At 38.5% G+C, this 23,604-nt stretch overlaps 1 protein-coding gene across 1 annotated transcript in view; it reads left to right on the plus strand.

The window, feature by feature from the left end:
* Nucleotides 1-97: 97 nt before the first annotated feature.
* LOC149790603 (dnaJ homolog subfamily C member 7-like) overlaps nucleotides 98-23,604 on the plus strand; it is a 60,453-nt gene continuing 36,946 nt past the window's right edge. Inside the window, exons 1-4 of the mRNA XM_089972705.1 lie at nucleotides 98-220; nucleotides 5,423-5,526; nucleotides 10,364-10,488; nucleotides 23,266-23,379. Of these exons, the coding sequence (XP_089828831.1) occupies nucleotides 165-220; nucleotides 5,423-5,526; nucleotides 10,364-10,488; nucleotides 23,266-23,379 (399 nt within the window). The 5' untranslated portion in view covers nucleotides 98-164. The remainder of the gene's footprint in view (nucleotides 221-5,422; nucleotides 5,527-10,363; nucleotides 10,489-23,265; nucleotides 23,380-23,604) is intronic.

The following is a 23,604-nucleotide window of genomic DNA, read 5'->3' on the forward strand; positions in this document are numbered from 1 at the left end:
CAAAAGCATTTCATTGAGCTCTCGTTTTGGAACGAGATATAAGAAGGGATTTCTCAGACTGGTGTCATGTACTCATGTTTCGAATATATCAACAATATTATGGACAATTTCCCATAAACAGTCATTTAACTTTCACGTTGCTTTTACCACCGACAACGAACACCATGGACTCAATGGAAACAGATGAAATTGAAGAAATCGTTGATTTAACTGAAGACGAGTCAGTAATCTTTTGTTAAAACTCTTTTCTTATTCATCTTTAATTGACTATGAACCTGTTTACTTGATAGTCGGTTTTCACTAAAAATTGATAATTCATTACCCTCTAAATGGGAATGACCCTTACACATGACAAACTAGGGGAACTAAAGTTTAGTCACCATTAACAGGTGCAGGCATTAATTCCATATATAATCAGTCTTAGAACAAAATCGAGTATAATATAATTTAAGTAAATTATTATGTAAGTATCCAAAGTTTTCTGTGAAAATTGTTTCAGTAAGGTCATTGATCATCTGTTTAAGTGGTCCTGTAATGTAAGACATGTCCTCAGATATGTTTTTTTGGTCCAGAAGTTGCAGCACAAAATGAGGCCCAAGCTGCTGCAAACTTACAGTAGTTAATATTCCTACAAAAAGAGCAAGAATGTAATTTTTATACCAGTGTGTGAGGAACTCCTCCTCACACATACAGGCTGATTCAGTAAGGCAGTAGTAACAGGTAATGTACTATTAACATTAAAATGTAGTTGCAGGGGGGGAGGGTAAACTAGGTTTTCCTCTATCCCGCCACCTCCAGTCCCACAAGTAGCATTGGTCCAGTTCAAAGATGACATCTACATGTACTGCATATGGACATGTGATGTGTGTGGGTCTGTGTTCTTTCTAGTTATAGACTGTCTGGAACTTTCCATTTATTGGGATGATGGATTTTTTTTACTTTGGAAAAGGGTAATAAGCGAGTTCATGGAAAATTACTTCACATGCGCAGGGATTTCACAGCTGTTTCCAGGTTAAAGCAGCGATAAGCAGCACTTCAGGCAGGTAAGAATGTTTTACTCTCTGATTAGGTACAAGTTAAGACATTATTTGCTGATAAAAGTCTCTGATATGGCAAGCTTAAACTTTTTGCCAGTAAACAGACTATAACTTATAAGTCAAATTTTTCCACAGTACTCTGTTTTCACGTTTGTAATATATCATGTCGACTTGTGTCCGTCCATCGTGGTGCAAAAGATAAAAAAATACCGAATCACAGGTTAATTTTCTCCGACAACAAACTGTCAGTGTTCTCCTAAATAATGAACAAGTCTCAATGTTTTGATCATTGTAGGAAGACAGAGGTATATAAGATGGCCCATCTACAAATCAGCTTGATATTCAGCCATGGTATAATAAATACATCATGATATTACAGACATGTACAATATGCTGATATGTGCACCTGTTATAAAGAGGGGGATACTGTAGTCTTATAATGTCAACACCAGCATTTGAGCTTTTCCTCCTCTTGTTATAAATTTCTTGGAACATTCATTTTTCTTTTTATTTACAGAAAGTAACATGCCAAGTAGTCAAAGATGTGCAGTTATAGGATGCAGCATTTTAAAAAAAAACATAAAGGATTGGCATAATGAGTATTGTGAACTTCACAAGCAAAAAAGGATGTTTTGTGAATGCATATGCCCTATTAAACTGCATCCATTTCCAACAGAGATGAAAGATACTTAAAGGAGGACAAAATGGATCTCGAACATCAGTATGACATCACCAGTAAGTAAAAAGACATGGACTCCAAAACCAGAGGATATGGTGTGTAACAAGCATATCAAGCATGGATGCCCCGCAGGATAACCCAGATCCTGATTTACTTATGGGTCATGACAAAATAAAGTCAAAATCTGCATGGAGTTTGTTGTGTAGAATTGATCCATATTTGGAACAGCAATCAGCGCAAAAAAGAAAGATAGCCAATGTTCAGTCTGGAGTAGATTTTGAGAATGCAGAGAACATTAGTATGTGCCAGAATCATAAAAGTTCATCTGATATTCACAGAGATGTAGAAGTGCAGACTGACACGAAATCAATTTCAAATATCGGTGTTCAGACTGAATATCATGAAAATATACAGCAGTTTGATCACAGTTATGCACTACAGAAATGTGATAAATGTAGATTGAAAGATAAAACAATCAATTCCTTGACACAAAAACTAAGAAAAAATAACCAGAAATTGCGTGGTTCAGTGGAGTACATGTACTTAAAGAATGATAAAAAAAATCAGATTCTACACTGGAATTCATGACAAAACTACTTTTTATGCTCAGTATGGCTGTCATTCTTCTGATGCTGAGAATTTGCGTTACTGGAAGGGAAAGAAGACTTCACAGTCTGCTAACAAAGTACAACTTCCATCTGTAAACTGAGGAGAGACAAGAAGTGAATTCTATCAGCAAAGAATGAACTTGTCGTTGTTTTAATGAAACTTCACTTAGGACTCGCAAGTGAAGATCTTGCAGCTAGATTTAGCATATCTGAGGGATTATGCTCACAGATTATGAATACCTAGGTGAAATTCCTGTCAGATAAATTGAAAGGCTTGGTCCAGTTTCCCCCAAAGGTAGTGGTTATGCGTAATATTCAAAGGGCATTCAGAATTGAATATGCAAGTACAAGGGTCATCATAGATTGTACAGAGATATTTATTGAGCGTCCCAGAGATACGTATATTCAGGCAGTGACATGGTCTGATTACAAAAATCATAACACTGCAAAAAGATTTGTTGGAATAACTCCATTAGGTATGGTAAGTTATATATCTGAAGCATGGGCAGGAAGGGCATCAGATAAGCAAATTGTTGTCGAGCCAGGCTTTCTAAATATGCTAGATCCACATGACCTAGTTATGGCAGACAGAGGATTTCCAATAAAAGAACTATTGCTACACCATGCTTGTCTTGCCATTCCCCCTGGTGCATGGGGTAAGGAGCAAATGGCCTCACGTGATGTCAAAACAACCAAAAAGGTTGCAGATCTTACAATTCATGTGGAATGAGCCATCAACCGACTTAAAATTTTCAAAATTTTGAAAGAAACTCTTCCAATTACTCTGCTGCTAGTTATTGATGACATTATCACTGTAAGTGCTGCATTATGTAATTTGCTTCCACCATTAGTCAGGTCTGAATGAATGCAGGAATATCACCACAATTACCTTCTCTGATGTAACAAATATTAAAGTCCATCCTAAAGCTGAATTCCAAAAGTAACATGTTCTCTGTCACTATTACAAAAACTAATTAAGTAAAATAAAATTAGATTTCTTCTTGTGTACCATGGTATAAGAAAAGTAATAGACTTGATGAGTATCTTCCTTTCATGACTTCAAGCTTAGGATAAGTGAAATTTTGTTCAGCTATTTACAAAAGACAGTACAAGTCAAGGAGAGCCATTCTATAGAACTTGCACACAAAAAGGAAAAGGAATGGCAATTTTAGGAATTTTAATGGCATACATCCATGATAAATAAAAATATCTCTCACCGGTATAGCAACATTGAAATAAATGTACTGTCATAAATGTTGAACTCATTCTTCATATGAGTAGCAGTATATGTGAACCATACCCTGTAATTAAGGGTTCTCATTGGCAAGGTCTCACATCATTATCTAACAAGTATAAATGTTATTCCATATAACTAGCTTTGTTTTTACATACTGGTAGGTAGATGTGAACCAGTCATCACATGTAAGCTATCTTTAGGAATATATGTTTGCATGGTTGTTAATTTATATACTGAAATAAATTGTGTAACCTAATGCATTCTTTGTTTTATGTGGAATCTATCATGAATAAATAACTATAAAACAAGGATTTCACATACCAAAGTTCATAGTGATTACTTTCAGTAATGAGAAAATCAGACTATACATTTTTTTTGCATAAACACTTTACATTATACACATGTTCAAAGGAGTTCCACACTTTGCATGTTCAGAGGAGTTCATATGCAACATAAATTTATGTCTTTGCTAAGCATCTTTCGCAATACCAACTGTCAAGTTCAACTGATTTGCTTTTGTGGGTGATATGCATGCACATCCAGTGGAACCATTTTTTACAATAATCACAACAAATACTGTTGTCATCATCATTCACAATATCCTCAGGTTCCTTGCGAACTGAATCACACAGCCTGCATATTACAGTATTATGCATTGTTTTATTGCATTTCTCTCCTTTGCTCATTATTCGCAAGACTCCATTTTGCCTTTGCATTAAGGTTGTGGACCATGTTTTTTTTTTATACGTCTTTGGTCAACATGATGGTGTCTTTTTCTCACTGCACACAGTTGCATTACACAGCATTCTAGGTGCCACATGTTTTGTGAAGAAATGCACCAACTTCAGCTTCACATCTTCCCAAAACTCTGGATCAAATGGCACTCTTTCCATGTAGTGACGTTTTGTTGTGTACACATAAAAATCACACCATTTTCGACCACTTACGGCCATAACTCCTTGAATCTGCGTCTAGTATGCATGATTTCTCTGAAGTCTGCCATCATCCACATAAGAGGGTCTCATTACCTTTGGATCTGAGAAACGTATGGACCATGGACACTAAACTTCCAGTGCTCCCACACCACAACAGCATCATGCTCATCAGCATCAAGTAGCATGCCAGTCTTCCATGAGATAATATTGTGATGCCCATCTCTCCTCAATTGGTGAAGATAATTTCTTGTAGCCACCACTTCCTTTTCATATCCCACTTGATGGCAGGTATACAATTACTATTCTCTTTTTCACCAAGAATGTCATCAAAAGTGATTTGTACTCTTGTAGTTTTTCTCTGTCAGCTTCTTCCTGAGTTGGTACTAAGGGTAGCTTCTGTTCACTTGCTACAGATACTAGAGCAACTAATCCTTTTTTTTCCCCACTGTTGAAAGACCTCTTTTTTTTAAAAAACTCCTTCAAGCTATCGACTTTCCATGTTTCTACAGCATCAAGAGACAAATTCTCACCATCAAAAGACATCGTTCACTTGTGTTAAATGGCGTGATGAATGAGGGTGTACCACTTAGTTCCCTTTGACTCACAACGTTACAACAAATATGGCGACACTGTATATTATCATGAACTCGCTTATTCCATCCCAATAATGGTAAGTAAGCAAGTCTTGACAGGTAAGTAATACATTATTAAAATTAGTTTACTCCTCCAGTTACATTTTAATAAATATATGTGTAATTGCAAATCAACAATAAAATGGGTCCACATTGGCTAAAAGTTCAAGGGAAATTGACCAAACATAGATACAGTTAAATTGATACTTGTGTTATATTAGGATTGGCAAACTAAGGAACTGTGTATAATTATATTTTTTTTACATGTGTATGATTTTGAATTGTTCATTCCAGAGGATTGGTTGAACTAAGCCATGACCAGTTGAAGGAATTAGGGAACACGTATTACAAAGAGAAGAAGTATACAGATGCCCTAAACTACTATACTCAGGCAATCAGTGAGTCCTTTCTTGCTCTTTATTATGAAGTCCTGGACTGTAATCAGTAAGGCAAGTGTTTTGCACTTTAGCACAAAGAGAACTTGCCATTGTTGAATGGCTTAATGTCCTCGCATAGGAAATTCAGACTTGTGGACAGTGCCCATATCAAGTTCACACAGCATTGACTTTTCAGATTTCAAGCTATTTTCTTCAAAGATTTAAAAAAATAAACATTATTATTTAGACAAAATCTTTTAATTACTGTGCTCGCAAAAATTTTATTTCAGACACAGGCCTAGGTCTGGTGACTTAAAAATCAAGGAACATGTCCTGACTTAGGTTCCACAAGCTGTAAGATTTCATGTGCCCAAAATACAAATACTGTGTTTTAAGTCTCTTATTTGAAGTATGCTTACTTTTTCTCACTATCCATACGTGTTCTGCATTTAATATTGGTTTTAAGCATTGTTTTATTTTCAAACAGAAAACTCTTAGGAGTTGTTTGTATATTATAAAAACATATCGTACATGTATAAAAATGATTATATTCATATGCTGTATATTTTGGCTAAATGAAAAAGAAATAGATTACAATATTGTAATTGCAAGTTAGTAGAAATGGTTATCAAAACATGAAAGTTTTGTTTTCCGTTTTGAAAATTTACTATATAATGGCAGTTGAAAAGATTTCTAAACTTGTTTAAAACAACCCTTATACCATGTACATAAGATGAAATGTACGCATGTCTTTAGATCATACTTTGTGTCCTAATTTCTTTGTTGCTGATAAAAGTTTGCCATATATATTCGTAGAAAACACTGAAGCAATAAAGTCGATATATGAATAAACGTAACCCCTCTTTCCTAATGAATCTACACAGCTAGTATGTGAGTGCATCTATTTATTGATGGATTTTTTTAATGTAGCCACTCGCCTTCTGTTTCGTTACAACATTACATTGATATGATTGCAGATGTATGCTTTTATTATTTGTCTACATTCTTGTAATAACATGAGGCATTGGGAAAATAATGTTTGGTTTAGAAGACAACTTTGACATTAGTGGCCAATTACCTATTAAAACACATTACATATTGACTGTGGAATTAAAAGATTAAATTGAGTACCTTTACATTAGAGCACATATACATGTACACACTCATTGAGCACACAAACATGTACACATTCATTGAGCACATAAACATATTGACTGTGGAATTAAAAGATTAAATTGAGTACCTTTACATCAGAGCACATATACATGTACACACTCATTGAGCACACAAACATACACATTCATTGAGCACATAAACATGAACACATTCAATGAGTGGGATATATGGCTGCATTATAAGCAGGTTTGCATGTTATCCAGGTGTGGATTACCAAGTTAGTGGCATATTGACATATTAGTTGACAGACTGGTCACCTTTATTCTGATATCTACCATTTCACCTCATGAAACCTGTACTTGTACTTAATCACTTTATCATCCAGGGCTGATCAAATCCATAGCCCTATCTCTTGGATTATACATTTTTTAAAGTCAGTCAGGAACAAGTGTTTTTTTCCATTTTTAAAGCCAGTTGGGTAAACACCAATCTTTATACTTTAATCACCTTTTCTACCTGTATCTGGCCATTCAAATGTTTGCATCAAATTCCATTAATTCGCTCACATTCTGTGATATTCCAGTAAGTGGTCATTGATAACTGTTACATGTGTGCAGTTTCTATTACTGTTTGACTGCATATTGGGCTAAGTGACAAAATTTATCATCCAATCAAAACACTTAAAACGTATCAGGAATAAAATAATTAGTAGTGCTTTAAACGGCCGTGGTATATTGTGCTTAGTCAGCAGAGATACTCATGAGCGGATCACCCTTTGATTTCAATCCCTCAATTCAATAAAATGATCATCATAAATTTAACCATTTCCTTTATGTGCAGGTTAAATGTCAGTAAATGAGTCTTTAATTTTTGTAATTGATTATACTGAGGATTGACTTCAGCATGAAGTGTGTGTGTGCATGTTTTGGATTTTTAATGTAGCTTCAACAAAATTTCAGTCATATCACTACAACGTATGCAGTGTGGCTATAACAAGATAATCGGGTGGGATTTCAGATTTACAACAGTCAACACAGCACTTTTGATGGCGATACAAATACAATGTTTATTAACGAATGACTTGAACAATTAGTTATGATTAATATGTGCTTGTGTATGACTTAAATATTGGATCAGTTAACATAAAACACGTACTTAATAATGAAAATACAAATAAATGACCTTACACAGTACAAGGACATGGGGTGAATGATTCACTGTGAGTTCACAATGAAAAGAATGATGTATTTTACTCAAATAGTAAAACAAATGTAGTATTTTACTTCTATAGTAAAATGTATTTACTCAACAAATTTATGTCAACAAAAGGGACAGATATACAAATTATCTTTACAGTCCCAAAAACAAACTGGGTTTTACAAACCCTAAAAATTAGCCCACTGCTTAAAGATTACATGTATGGACTTGCACCCTCCATCACCAGCACACTCGGCTACCAGTCACACTGGCCAATCAAGCCATTAGTATTCCAGGTTGGGCTATTAAGCAGTCAGCACCCACGAATCTCAGTCAGCAATGCCCGATCACCTGCTACTCAACCATCAACACTGTTTATTCAACTCTACAGCTGCTGTGGTTCAGCTTCGTGGCTGCTACGATCGACTTCTCTGGTTAGCTCTGCAGGTGGTACCACATTTATTCCGATCACTCGGATTACTTTGGTCATTCGGGTCAGCAGAAAATAATCTAACACCGTGTACTATGCATGACAAAGGCATATATGATAAAACATAATGACGTTATATACGGTAAGTTGTACAGATTATATTATCTGCACAATTGGAAAACAGCAAACAGGTTCAAAAGTAAACCTAACCATGCCCGACAAGAATCTTGTGGTACTAAACATTTCTTAAAAATGCAGCTTTATATTGCTAATATAAATCCCTTGCTAAGTCACAAACAAGAATAGAAAATATTTGCATTATACTACATTAACCGAAGCTACATAGCAAACAAACAAAAATAAACGTGGTAGTACAATAGTTATAACTTGTACACACGAAATTAATAATTCACATACCTCTACAGCTGAATATGTGCAAGTCCTTAAAGTAGACCGTTCACTGACGACATTCCATAATGTGAAGATTTAATCTTATGGTGAGGCATTTTTGCACAGAGAAAGTCATACATTGTCTGTGTGCTGGAACATTTGGTTTTTCCCATTGAAAGCTCTTCACACAAACAGATGAACCGAACTCACTATTTCAAAATATTGTACAATATACATAAATCACCCTCTAGTATTATTGTACACAACAAAAAAAAACCGAGTACATGTATTTAATAAATAAAAGGATTATTACAATTCGTGACAGTGGCAGTTTATAGTAATGTCTAGCACTGGGGCATCATGTCGCAGATATGTCTTTTGTATGACTCGGCTGGGGTTCAAACCTGCAACCTCCCATTTCTGAGGCATATGCTCTAACCATTATGCAGTCCTCAGAATGAGGTATTGCATTGAAATGAAACAGTTATACTAAAACAGCAGTCCTTGTTTGCATGATAACATGTATGTTTTGATCACTTTAGTTGAAGTAGTTGTCCAGCGGTGTGGTCTTTTATATTTGGATAAACTTAATTTTTTCAATTATAATTTTGCAAGGAAGGTCACAAGGAAGATTGAGATGATTAAAATTGACATGAAAGCTAAAGGATAAAACACAAGGCTGCTATTGAGTCCGTTATACCTAGTCCTCAAAGGGACATTATCAGACTTTGTGACAGCAAAAAATGTTAAACATGACACAAGAAAGAGACAAAGTAATGTTCAGCCACATTGGGTTGATAATTATCCATGGCTTGAATTCATCAACTCAGAAGGAAATATGTTTTGCAGTTATCGCACAGAATATCCCAACTTGCACACATTGGAGATTCATGGAACTGGAATCTTAATGGAACTGACAAATACAGGATTTATTCAAGCACATCTCATGGCATGGACCTCATAAGCCTGTGCAACACCAGTATATGCATGGCACTAGTCGGCATGTGCAGAAGGTCCCTCATGTTCAGAGTTGCTAACACCACATTAGAAAAGACCAGTTTAGAACTAAAAAAAAATGAAATGAGATCTCTCTTTAACACAGCCTAAACCTTAGCCCAATATGGAAAACCATCTTCTGTTATGGAAATGCTTGGCGTGGACCATGGAGTAAAATGGTCTTAAATATGGTTCTGATTTTTAAAAAATCATGTCTTGAGAGAAGTTAGAGAAGGTCTTATATCCCATAAATTCCTTTCCATTCTTCCTGATGGATGTACTGATGCTACCATATCAGAGAAAAAAATACCTTGACAATAACAAAAACTGAAAAATTAAACCCGTTAAATAAAAAAATACCGGTACCAGTATATTGTACATTGTTCTTTAACATGGAATGCATACATCTTATGCAATCTAGGTAGGCAAGAGATTGAAATGTCAGGACAAGTGAAAATGTTTGTGGGACAAGTGAATTGTTTAAAACCACATGCCCTGGACATGCAGTTGAAAAAATATTTGATCAGTTGTGGCATCATTAAACTTCTTCAACATCCAGTTAATTCAGTACATTTATAATGTAAATTATTTGCAGTTGAATCATGCTAGCTGTTGTATCAGTTTATTGCTAACAAATTTTGTCATTTTTGATGCAGGAAATTACATAGAGATAAATTAATAAGAATGTTAAACTTGTAAAAAAAATTTACAATATTTGAATTGCTTCAGATCTTTGTCCAACATGTGCTGCATATTATGGGAACAGAAGTGCTACATACATGATGCTTAACAAGTATGCAGAGGCCTTGGAAGATGCAAGACAAGCCATACGGTTAGATGACCAATTTGTCAAGGTACCAGTGACTGAATTAGTTATTGTAGAAAGGGACATTTGATTTGTATTTTCCAAGATTCCAGTTTGTATCCCCTGCCACAATTGTGGAGAAAGCTTGTAGCTTTCCATCCTATAAACTTTGGCTAGGTTACTGTGGTGGGCAAGGTACTGCATAGTATTTTGACAGTTTCAGTCTTGGACTCCGTTTTTAAAAAAATTGGCAATCCAAACTCTAATATAGAAATCCAGGTAATGATCCTTTATTCCCCATGCAATGAGTCAGAACTTTATTCGTGTATTATTGGGTCTCCAGCAGTGCTCAAAGAATGTTTTTTTTAGACACAGGCCCTAGGCTGGTGACTTAAAAAAACTCACAAGCCCTGACTGAAATTCCACAAGCCTCAGCTCCCAATTTCCACATGCCCAAAATTTCCCCCTTTTTAAAATTGTCCAACAATGTTGTGGTAACTAGAATTTGAATATAAATTCAGTGGGATTTGAAGGTAATGCAAGTGTCATTTGAGTTCATCACTGTGCTGGTGTGCTTCACAAAGTAAAACTCCCTCAACCAAAACTTCTGAAATTTATTTTTGTTGGGCTTTGATGATAGCTAATTGCTTCCTATATTGGCTTTAAAAATAACTTGCACTTGGACACCATTCAGACAAAAAAAATGCAGATGTTTTGCATTCTGTATATGCAGTAAAATCCAACTTTAAAGAAATGTTGCCACTGTTCACAAACTTGTCAAAAATATTATACATATGGCTTAAAAATTCTCATTCAGTGCAGTAATGTTTACAACTTGTGTTCTTGTACATGCATGTAGCATCTCTTTGAGTTACCTATAATGGGTTGTTCCACTTCCTGATCCTTCATAAGCAAATTAGCACAGTGGGCTCACCCACTGCAGCCTTAAAACACATCTCACTACCTATTGTCAGCCAGTACAGTAATATATGCATTGGGGTGGTTTATACATTACCTCCTTACATTTAATTGTCGCTGTTTAAACTGCCAAACTGATAGTTTTATATCAGTTCCAGTCATGATTATGCTACAGGTAAATGGCATATGCTGAAAGTGGTGGTGGTGTGGGTTTTGGGGGGGTAGAAGATTACTAACTTTTTTGTTTTTCCAAAACATGACCGTGTTGTGGGGTTTGGGAGTACAGATTGTATCTTTAGCATGACACGCCATGCTTGAATCTGATTAACATCAGGTCTCAATTGGCAGGTTTGTCAACATCTTGAAAATATATTTACACATTTCTCCTTCAAATACGTTCCCCAGTCACATTAACGTTAGGGATATAAGCCTGCTACCTCGCAAATCCAGCCCTACTAAAAGACGAAAGTTCGTCTTTTCTGTCTATCTCATATAGACCAAAGGGCAATAACTCTTGCCCCTTACCTCCCCTTGCCACCGCCAGGTGTCACTAGTTTTTAAGCTTCGCTTGTACTGATAAAATGTACATTATACCTCCAAACAATCCAAGACATCTTAGCGTTAAATTGGACCATCCGAAGTTAAATTTGGATTTATTGCATTGGACAATCATTCTTCTACAGGTTCTATACATTATTTTAATAATTTTTTTTCAAAATTGAGTGACTTTGTCACCCTTATGGATTTCGTCTACTGAAGACCATGTTACACAGGCTATTGCTGAACATGTGTTGTCAATTAAGAGTTAACGCGACACTGACTAATTTCACTTACTCCGTTAGTAACGGTTGTGGTATTAGTGAATTAATAACATGCTGAATTGCTAATTTGTGCTTTGTTTTCTTTTCTTATGTCGTTTCAGTAGAAATGTCAACCAAATGCATGAAATGCAAAAAGTTCAAAGCAAAAGAAGACAACCATGACTCTTGTATTGTATGTACCAAGTGTACATCATCTGTACCATGCAGCGTGTGTAATACTTGGACAGAACAAATGTGAGCTGATGTAGTCCAGAAGGCAGCAAAAGGGAGGGATAGACGGAATAAGTCGAAGAAAGATAGCATTGATGTCCTCAGTATACATCCAAAGACAGCCTCCATTGCGAGTCTTGTGGGGATGTTGGAGTCCCCCCTCCACCTAAAGTTCATTGTTTGCAACGGTCAGCCACAGTAACATCAGCGGCAATGGAGGAAAATAATGTTGTCAGGGTACAACTGTCCACCTTTGAACAGATGCATCGTTTGGTCCAGGAAACGATGACACAGCTATTGACATCAGGCCAGATATTACCCTTATTTCCCTCGCTCGCTTCCACAGCTTTTTCTGACTCTTTGGGGGAATGTTCCCCCAATTTTAGGCTGCCCAGTGGGTGTAAGTCCCCCCGCATGTCCGAGCATGGCCTTTGGGCCTGTAAGTCAGGACACATGGGGTTTTTATCGGATCCATTTCCTTATACAGCCTCTACGTCACTGGCCGTCCAGCTGTCCCAGCATGGGGACCCTATTGCTAAAACGGTCCGACCAAATATGATTTACCGGGATCTTAGTGATAAATCCATCCGTCAAGCTGTACCGCCAGCAACATACCAATACTGTGGCGGAGATTTTAGTGAGAAATCTGTCCATCCAGCTAGGCCATTGGAGCAGCCGCTACCGGTGATAGCAGGACCGTCGCCAACATTCAGGCCGACCACAAGCCAGACAAACCAGCCGGCAGGGCTGGCCGTCCATATGTTCACAGCTTATCCACAAGGGAGAGTTAGTGACAGTGTCAAGGATGACGGAATTGCGTCATCTGTGCCAACTGGTATGCTCTATCCAGAAATGCAAGCTATTCCAGAACACGACTTGGCACACAGTGAGGGTGACGATACTCCTGCAGATCAGCCGTACACAGATCCAACCATGGAACGGACTGAGTTTGACTTCAAGGCGGCAGTGGGAGAAAATTATAGGGTGTTGGCAACTTAAGAATGCCCGCCACCTCCTACCGCCACTCAAGACTACAAAGTTAAGGCGTCTGTAGATCTTGACGGGGAGGAAGAGACGCCGTCCTTCCGGCTCCTTCCCCAGTCTGCAAAAATTAAGGAGATCAATGATCGTCTATCAGGATGAATAGTTGATCCGGGGAATGCTAAGGCGTTCTTTTCAGAAAGCCAAGTACCAGCGACGTTCTAGTGTCGCTGGTACTAAACTCATTCAGACGCCTTCAGTATGGATCTTCCGGCCCTGGACAAAAATATGGGAGCAGTTCACATGTCCGCTCCACTGTTTTACAAAGTGGACAAAAATGTGTTCCATGCCACGTCAAAGCTAGTCCGGAACGTAGTCGCTACATCTTCAATGTTAGACTTGGCTTCATTAGCCATTTTCCGACTTGCAGAAAAATCCGACAGTGACCACGCTTGGGAAGCGATTGCCCGGATTGCTAGAGTTATTAACAGGGCAGCTCATCATTCTATGGCTAATGCGTTGACTGCTTCTGCCAACTTAGACCTGATACAACGTGACGCATGTCTGTGGTCCACGTCGCTCAAGCCCCATCATACTCTGGCTTTACGGATGACTCCGTTTGGGTCGCCTTTACTCTTTGGAGGAAAAATTGAAGAAGTTCGGAAGCAGGCAGCTCAGGAACTGCCCCTCCAACACGCCACCCAACCCTCGCAGGAGTTTAGAAAAAATCAGCCCCTGCCACAGCGGAGGGATGATTGGCGGACCAGGGACGAGGGATCCTTACAATCAAATGTGCAGTATAGATCCCAACCCAATGCCAGGAGACAACAGTCTAATCAAGCTAGGAGGCAACTATACAGAGGCGGTAAGAAACAAAGTTTCTCCATCTTCAAGCCTCCTAACTCTAAAAGTTGACATACCCTCCCCACCACCCGCGGACAGCCTACCTGTGGGTGGCCGCCTCCTGCAATTTCAGGACCACTGGACCACCTTTTCTCCTCAGAACGATTGGGTGTTCCAGGTCATTTCGGAGGGGCTTCGGATTTCATTTATCCAACCCCCTCCCCTGCCTTCCTCTCCCCTCTTCATGGACGTACCGTCCGATCGGGAGAAGGATACCTTTCTACAACAGGAGATACGGTCGCTCATAGAAAAATGGGCGGTGGAGATTGTGAAAAAAAACCGCAATCGCCAGGGTTTTATTCCAGGCTGTTTCTTATCCAGAAGGCAAATGGCAAGTTGAGGCCGATCATTGACCCGAGTCGCCTCAACCAATACATTTTACCACCGAAATTCAAGATGGAAATGGCGAGTATGCCGTCAGTCTAGATATGACCGACGCATATTTTCACGTCCCTATCCACTCCGCGTCACGGAAATTTCTCCCGATGCGCTTACTGCGACGCAGTTTATCAGTTCCAGGTCCTACCCTTTGGCCTGAACATCAGCCCTTGGGCTTTTACCAAGGTTATGGATTGCGTCGTCACCTTGTTCCACTCGACTTCATCTACAGGGACGGCAGTGTACTTGGACGACATCCTCCAGAAACATATGGTAAAGTTCTATTCTGCTCAAAGGCAGAAATGATCTTTTAGCACTTTTAGATCATCTAGGCTTTCTCGTGAACTGGAAAAAGTCCGATCTCCGTCCATCCCAGCGTTTTGTCCATCTGGGTATGGAGTTTCTCATCGATCTGAATCTGGTACGGCTTCCTCGCGCTCATGTAATCCGGATCGTTGAACTCGTCGAGTCTGTTTCCAACAGGACGTGGATTTCAGCGAGAGAATTCTTGCAACTCCTCGGATTATTCAGTGCGGTGGCGGACTTGATCCCGCTTGGCTGTCTTTTTAAGCGTCCCTTACAAATGACGTCACTGGCACAATGGCGCCCCTTTTCAAGTCCTCTCAATCAAACAATAATGATCACGCCCGAAATACAATCATTCCTGCGTCAGTGGCACAACCCCAGTTGGTTGTCCACGGGGATTCCTCTGGAGATGCCCCAGGTGGAGATAACGGTATGTACCGACGCCAGTACCTATGGTTGGGGTGCCCACCTGTTGCCGGACTTCGCTACAGTCAGCGGCACATGGGAGCCAGGGGAGAGGCCTCACCACATCAACCTTTTAGAAATGAGGGCTGTCATCAATACCTTTCATTTCTGGAAGGATCAACTCTCAGGAAAAACTGTCCTCATTATGTCAGACAACTCTGTGGTGGTGACTTACCTCCTCAAACAAGGGGGCACCAGATCACCAGACCTGTGCATTCTGATCTGGCAGTTTCTATGTTGGTGCGACAACCTCCACATCAACGTACAAATCAGACACATTCCCGGCAGACTCAATGTCTTGGCCGACACTCTATCCAGGAAAGGTCAAGTCATTACACGGAATGGTCACTCCATCAATCAGTCTTTCTTTGGATTTGCACACTTTGGGGGCATCTGATGATCAATCTTTTTGCGACAAGGTGGAATCGCAAGTTGCCCACCTTCGTCTCTCCGGTTCCAGACCCAGAGGCTTGGGCCGTGGATGCTCTGTCAATCAGCTGGGAGGGTTGTGGGCATTCGCCTACCCTCCCACGGTTTTGGTACCGAAAATAATCCAGAGGTTAAGGGGTCAGAACTGTCGGATGATTCTGATTGCCCCTCTCAGATGGAACAAGTCCTGGGTCACCGATCTACTCGATCTAGTGATAGATCTACCCAGGAAGATTCCAACCAGCCCAAATCTTCTCAAACAACCGCGGTCACGGGTGTTCCACCCCTGCCCAGACCATCGTCTTCTTCATGCTTGGCTCTTGTCTGGACAGCCTTGCGAGACAAACAATTTAAACCTTCGCTTGTGGAGAGAATCTCAAGAGCAAGAAGACCCTCCACTCTGAAGGCTTACGAGGGAAAGTGATGTGTTTTCAGGGACTGGTGCCATATCAATAACATCGTCCCGTTGAGTGTCTCAATCCCTCAATTGGCCGACTTTTTTCTATGGCTTTTCGAGGAGAAACAGTTGGCCCCAATTACTATCAAAGGCTACCGCTCCATGGTATCAGACACATTCTGCCATCATGGTAGATGTGATATTGGGCATAACAAAGATCTATCAGATATTTTAGCCAATTTTGATTTCAATCGACCAAAATCCCTCACCCTGTTTCCAAAATGAAATCTGTCCTGGGTTTTAACATGGCTCAATTCAGACAAATTTGAACCTTTAGCCCACACTTAATTAAAGCTACTATCATACAAAACATGTTTCTTGATAGCCTTAGCTTCAGCATGCAGGGTGAGCGAGTTACATGCCCTTTCCAGTGACCCAAACTTTCTTCAGTTCAGATCAGATGGTTCGGTGGTCCTCCTGACGCAACCAGGCTTTCTAGCCAAAAATAGGTTACCATCCATTGACAATCAATCGTCATTCGCTCGCTCTCTTCCATAGATAAGTCAAGAGCAACAGGCATGCAAGATCCTGTTCGTGCACTCAAGCACTATTTAAAACGCACAGAGGCGTGTCGGGACACACGTAAAAGCTGGTAAACGAGATATCACCCCTCAAGCCCTTGCTTCATGGCTGAAGTGGGTTATACGCTCAGCGTACTCTTAGGTCTCACAAGATCAGAGTCGCCTCATGAAGATTACAGCTCATGAGATTAGAGCAATCTCGGTGAGCCTTGCATTCGAACGCAATGTTTCGATCCGAGATATAATAGAAGCTGTTGGCTGGCATGCAGAGTCAACCTTCTCCAGTCTTTATCTCAGAGATTTGGCTTCGCAGAGGCAAACCTTGAATCTGGTAGGTCAGGTGTCGGCAGCCCAGATGACCACCAGACCCATTTAAAACAATCAGCACAGTCTATCAGCTTTGCAGGATTCGCCAGTGAAATTTTGTAGGTAAGAAGATTTCAATAACTATCTTCTTAACCGTATATAGGGGTCTCATATTACGGGACCCTAGGCTGTGTTGCTGATGCAATTAGGAGAATGGGTTATCGTTTAAATGGGGAATCCAACCATCATTCCCTAGAAGGTACCCGGGGTGGAGGTAGGATGCTCAGTATTCCCTCCTCCTATTACCTATTCTCCTAACATTAATGTGATCGGGGAATGTATTTGAAGGAGAAAGCAAATTATTAAACTCGTGCCACTCAATTTTTGTATCTTTTTGTACTTTTTTGTTTTATGATCAGACTTTCTTTTCAATTTGCGCCAGGCATGGGGCAGATTCCGATTGTAATCATAAATGATTGCAATCAATTGCAGTGTGAGCTGTAATCATAATCATTGGTTTCAGAAGCTCTATCATAATAATCATAATCGTCCTTCATTGGCAGTGTAATTGCATAGTGGAACCAAGATTGCAAATCATTACAGCCCAAAATATCACTAATTATAGTCTTAATAATTGTAAGAATTATTTTTAAAAATCCGTAAACAAATGCCATGAATGTTTACTATTACAATAAGAAATGTGTCTTGTAATTTTAAATGACCATTTCTTAACTCAAAATTTCTTATACAGTTAGAAACTTAATATTTTTTGCATGTTAATTTGTGGGCATGAAAGGATTCATCGATATATTGATGCATCAATACTTTTCCTGCAAGGACACACGTATGGATACAAGAGATGTAGAATCGATACAAAACTATACTTATCATATGCATGTTATTTTAGTCTTCAACAATCATGAACTATTATTATTAGTTGCCTTTTATTCTGTAAAATTATAATCGATCTGAAACAGCGATTACAGTCAAAGACACTCGTGTTTATTAGTAAAAACAAAAAAGACTATTTGAGAATACCCAATCGCTATCTACAAGTTAACACAAAGTGACATGGTTTGTAATCTGCCCCCCCCCCCCCCATTCCATGCTAATTATCTTAACCCAGAAGTATGTTCAGCATACATTCCAAACGTGTTTGACATGTTTAATGAAATACTTTACTTATCATTTAATAACCACTTTCATGCAAAGTTTCTGCTTTGAAATGTATCTTGACTCCTTTGGTCAGTTTTTAAGCTATGCTATGCATGGTGAAATATGTTACATTGAATTCTCATTTGTGATTATTGCTTGTTCCGGTCCAGGTTAAACAATAACCACTGACCAGAAATCAGTGTAGGTTATTCTCTGCATGACAAACAGGAAGTATTGGCAGAGCAACTGAGTCTTTGCGTGGAAAGTCATTAGATATGTCAAGTATTTTTGCGGAGATGCTGTCAGGGTGTAACATTGCTCAAATCCATGCAAAATGTTTAAGTATTTGCATGCTTGGAGAACAGTAAAATGCAAGAACTCCCACAAATTCTTTGAAAGCCTCCATATATGAAAGTGAAGTATACAATTTTTATTTCACTATTCTTGTCACAACATCTGTTTTTCGGATATCAACTGTTCCACATCTGGGCTCTTCAAGCACAACATAAATGGCTGTGAAACTAAATTTGATTAGCACAACGTGCCCAGGAATAAGCATTATTGTGTAGTTTGAAACCATTCATAAAAAATGTTTTACAAATGCATGTAATATGTGGGCTACCTAGTAGGCCCAAAATGTATTCTTCCTGGCGTGGTTCATTAGGATTTCGTTTGGCAGATACTTGCTGATGATAGTGATGATGACAACAATTGTTAAAGTTATGAAGTATGTCAGATTATTGGAGGTTGGAAATTGTTAATGGGGATTCACTGAGTGATTTTGAGTCTGAAATGGTGTTAAACACAACCCAGTATTTACAAAAAAATTAAATACTTTTTTTTTAAAGTTGAAACTTTCTTTTATGACTCCTGTCCTATACTTCATGCATAGTCCCATTACATTAACATTGTTGCTACTGGTCACCTAGTGGTTAGAGCATCCACCTTGTATCTTGAAGGTCGTGGATTTGATCCCCAGCTGAGCCATACCAAAGACTTAGAAAAAATGTTACTAACAGCTGCCTCTCTTGGCGCTCAGTATTAAGAGGTTAGTGTTAGGACTGGTCGACATGGTGTCAGGATAATGTGACTGGGTCGGACATCATGCTACATGTCTGCAGCATTATGCCTCAGTGCTAGACATCACTATAAACTACCATACTGCAGTCATCGTAGCAATATGACTGAAAAATTGTTAAAAGCTACGTTATAAATCCAAGTCACACACACACTGGTCAGTATCCAATGGTATTGACCTTATGCAAGTGAAAATATTCACCACTTTCTTATATGGATGCCTACATTGAATAAACTGATTCTTGCAGTAGATAAATGGTCATATCATTAATCTGAATGCCACCAGATGCCAAGAAAGCTCATTCAACTGGACAGTGGGTAATTATTGCATCTAGCTTTGATCCAGATACAAATAGGTATCTTACAAACTAAAGTTTACAGCAAAACATCATTAGCTTTTTCTGGGACTTTCCCAAGTTCTTTTTCCACCAGTTATGGCTGCCATGTGCTGAAAAATGGTGTTAAACCCAACAACAACAAAGTTAGCAAAGCCTTTGACTGTCAATCATCTTATCTAAATTTAATGCTTATTCAGTTTTCATTGTCAACAGACTGCTTTTCCTAATTATTTTGAGATGATCCCCTCATTTAACTGAACAGGTATCTAGAATTAATGCCCATTTTTACTTATCTGTCATAATCACAAAAGTAATGTTTTTGTCATACTGAGTTTGAAGGTAAACATGGGAAAAAGCTGGCAGGGGGAGGGGTCATTAAATACCAGAGTAGACAAAGAAAAAAGGATGGATTATTTTAACAGATTCAAAAACAAGCAGAATACATTCAGTGAATGTTTGAAGAGGAAGATTCGGTATTCATTTCACCTCTAAATTATGGGTGGAAAATGGTTGCTATTGACAATAATTTTGTATGGTGGGTATTTTCTTTGGCTTTAAGTTGCAAAATATACATTTGCTGGTCAAGATTGTAATCCTACTTCATTCTTAATCAGATGAAAGTATAAGAAATCACATTTTTTTTCCCTCCCTTGTGCCCGCTGATTGTAAATAAAATCTACTTTGCAAAGTAATAGTGGGGGATAAGTCTACTCCTTTACACAACTTTGACCATGCTTTAAGTCATGAAAGACTGTTTGGATTTTCTTTAAATGAACTCCATTTCAATAGCAATAATACAGTACCTGCTATTATTTAATTGCTTTCCTTTCCAGTTCCCCATCCAAGTTGCTTGTTCCCTCCAGAATATTAGAAAAAGAATATGATTCCAGTCTGGTTCCTTAGTCACAGCCAACATACAGAATACCATTACACATGTGCTGTTTTGCTCACCAAAAGATATCTTGCTTGGAAGACAGGCTTCTTTGTGTAGTTACAGCCACAATGTTTTATTTGGCTTCTAAAGGGAAAACGAATGGATGGTTAGAAGTGTCTCTTCATACCTATTAATGGTTTGGTAGCAGTATATCAAGGAGGGTCATTGCCACTATCAAAAGAGCTTACGAGTCCCTTACTGAGAGGGACCATTATTTCCTGAGAATTAAAACCCTTGAATTTGGGATGTTGGTACACCTTGAGTCTACTTGAATTATCCCTTCCTGGACAATGTTATGAAAGTCACATTCTGGAGTTCTCACTCTACCTTGTCCTTTTACTTTTGATCATGGATCAGACAGAATGTTGGACCCTTTAGTGAAGGTACCCTATATGACCCAATATTTTACCAGCTTTCATTAGTGAATAATCCTATCGTAAGGGTATCTCTAACATATTAGCCTCCCTCCTAACTGGTAAATTTTGCAATGCAATAATGGCAGGTAATGTATTACTGCTATTAACATGTAGTGTGTTGGTGAGGTGGGGGTTAAAGAAGCTTATCTCCTTCCAATTCTGAAGTTATGTAGTCTCGGTCAAAGTCAAAAGATGTAGTATTCAATTTGTTGGTTGTAACTAAGGAGTCAGATTTGGGAATGTGTACTTTTTAATTCTGGCCCTCCAATACTAATTGGAAGAAGGAGTAATTAGGTTTGACTGGGTCTTTGAGACCCATGAAAGGAAATCATTATGATAGTAGCATGTAAATATTACATAATTAAAATTAGTCCCCAGAAAATGATATATTCATACTCAAGAACCAGGCATGATCAGTACTATGGGAACACTGTCAAATGTTCTTTTGAATTATTATTATTATTCTTTTGTTAGCAACTTACACATTTGCCAGGATAATAATATAAATTTTGATTCAAACAGAATCCTTCCAGGCCATGTGTAAAAATGACAGGGACCCAGATGGTAGGGGACTAAAATAGTACAAGAGTTGCAGGAAAACTGCAGTCCCACACACTGATAACACTCTGAGGTTCTCATGTTTGGACTGGCCAAGTCATACCAAAGACTACTAAAAGTGGTACTAGCCTCGCTTGGCACCCAACATTAAGAGGTTAGTGCTAGGACTAGTTGGCCTGGTGTCAGGATAATTTGACTGGGTGGGACATGCTACATGTCTGCAGCCTGATGCCCCAGTGCTAGACATCACTATAAACTGTTACACTGCAGACATCATAACAATATGACTGAGAAATTGTTAAAGCTACGTTAAAATTCCAAATCACACACATACACACTCATGTTTGGAAGAAACAACAATGTTCTTTTTCAAGTAAATATGAGAATAAAAATTCATTAAGATACCCAGACAAGGACAAGCAGAATTCTACATGTTCATCTTTTAAAAATACATTGCACATGCATGTATGCATAGCTGCCAACATTCGTGATTTTGGCGTGAATTACACAACTTTTTCAGCGATACGTGGATTCACGCCACATGCAAAAAAAATATGATGAATTCCCCAATTCTCAATTATTTTAAATCTTTAATAAAATAACCAGTTCCTGTTAAGCGCTAGTTGTGATATCGGCAAAAAAATGGTACAGTACTGTTGGTCACAATATTAGTGGAACTATAGCTGATCGGTACAGTTGGCCCAGTAGCAAGCATTTTAGTGTATTTAATCTATTTGTATAAGAGTAGTTTTACAAATGCTTTTGAGAGAAACTGGGGCCTAACCAGAATTTTGCTCTGCGCATGCACTGCCAACACTGATTTGAATTACCATCCGGCATCGCATCTTGAAAATGTCTTCACCATCAAGGAAAAAGAAATGTATTGCACAAAAAAGTGAACTTTAGTTTGGAATTTACCAAACATTGGATGTGCATTCAGCCAATATTCCGATAAACATCATGCATTTTGCACACAGTGTACCACAGGTTTTAGCATTGGGCATGGTGGCAGAGATGATGCGAGGAAGCACATTGATAGCAAAAGCCACACAGGGTTGGGAAAATTAAGAACTCACAGCAGATTTGAGCTCTGGAATATTTTAAGCCATTGACCAAAGATCTGCATGCTGCCAACACTGAAGCATTGTTTGTGAGTTTTCTTGTTGAAAGCAATCTACCTTTATCAACTGGAGACCATGCTAAACATTTGTTCCAACAAATATTCCCAGACTGAGAAAATTGCTTCATGAATTTATGTCAGAATTCACTCATTTTTATCCCTTTTTCACTATTTGCAAGCCAGGATTGTTGGCAGCTATGTTTATGCCTGTTTTTTTTTAAGCGCATGTTATTGGAAAGCTAGACATGGGTGTAACTTTTATGCCAGTATCATCATCATCAGTTTTGATTTTGGTGAAATTTTCCAGTAGTTCTTTGATTTTGGACCCAGCATGCAGACTTTGTTTCTATTGATTTTGGACCCAGCATGCAGAACTTGTTCCTGTTGATTTTGGACCCAACATGCAGACCTAGTTGTTTTTGTATAGCCTGATGATAAAACTCCAGAATTATTTCATCGCTGAATTCAGTGATGCCTCAGTTTTTACATGTAATTTTTGCTTTTTGACACATTAATGTTCTTCAACTTTTCAGGGTTATCTCAGAGAGGGTAAGTGCTATATAGCATTGGGTGACCCTGGGGCAGCTGTCAGGTCATACAATAAGGTGCTGGAGCTGGAGCCCGACAATGAAAATGCTTTACAGGAGGTTTGTATATTGGTATATCTGCATGTAAGGTATGAGCTGCACTTATCAAACAAAACATCACTAAGCAAATTTGGATATATTTTTTTCATTGATTCAGGAATTCAAAAAATTCAGATCTGTGGTTGGTCTTGTAGGCACACATTTATGGTTTTTACTACACTAATTAATCCAATTGACTGTTATTTCGTCCTACAGTAGTCCCTAGGAAATTCATTAAATGTTATT

Source organism: Sinohyriopsis cumingii, chromosome 10, assembly GCF_028554795.1.
Source record: "Sinohyriopsis cumingii isolate HCF-2022 chromosome 10, ASM2855479v2, whole genome shotgun sequence".
Classification (NCBI taxonomy): domain Eukaryota; kingdom Metazoa; phylum Mollusca; class Bivalvia; order Unionida; family Unionidae; genus Sinohyriopsis; species Sinohyriopsis cumingii.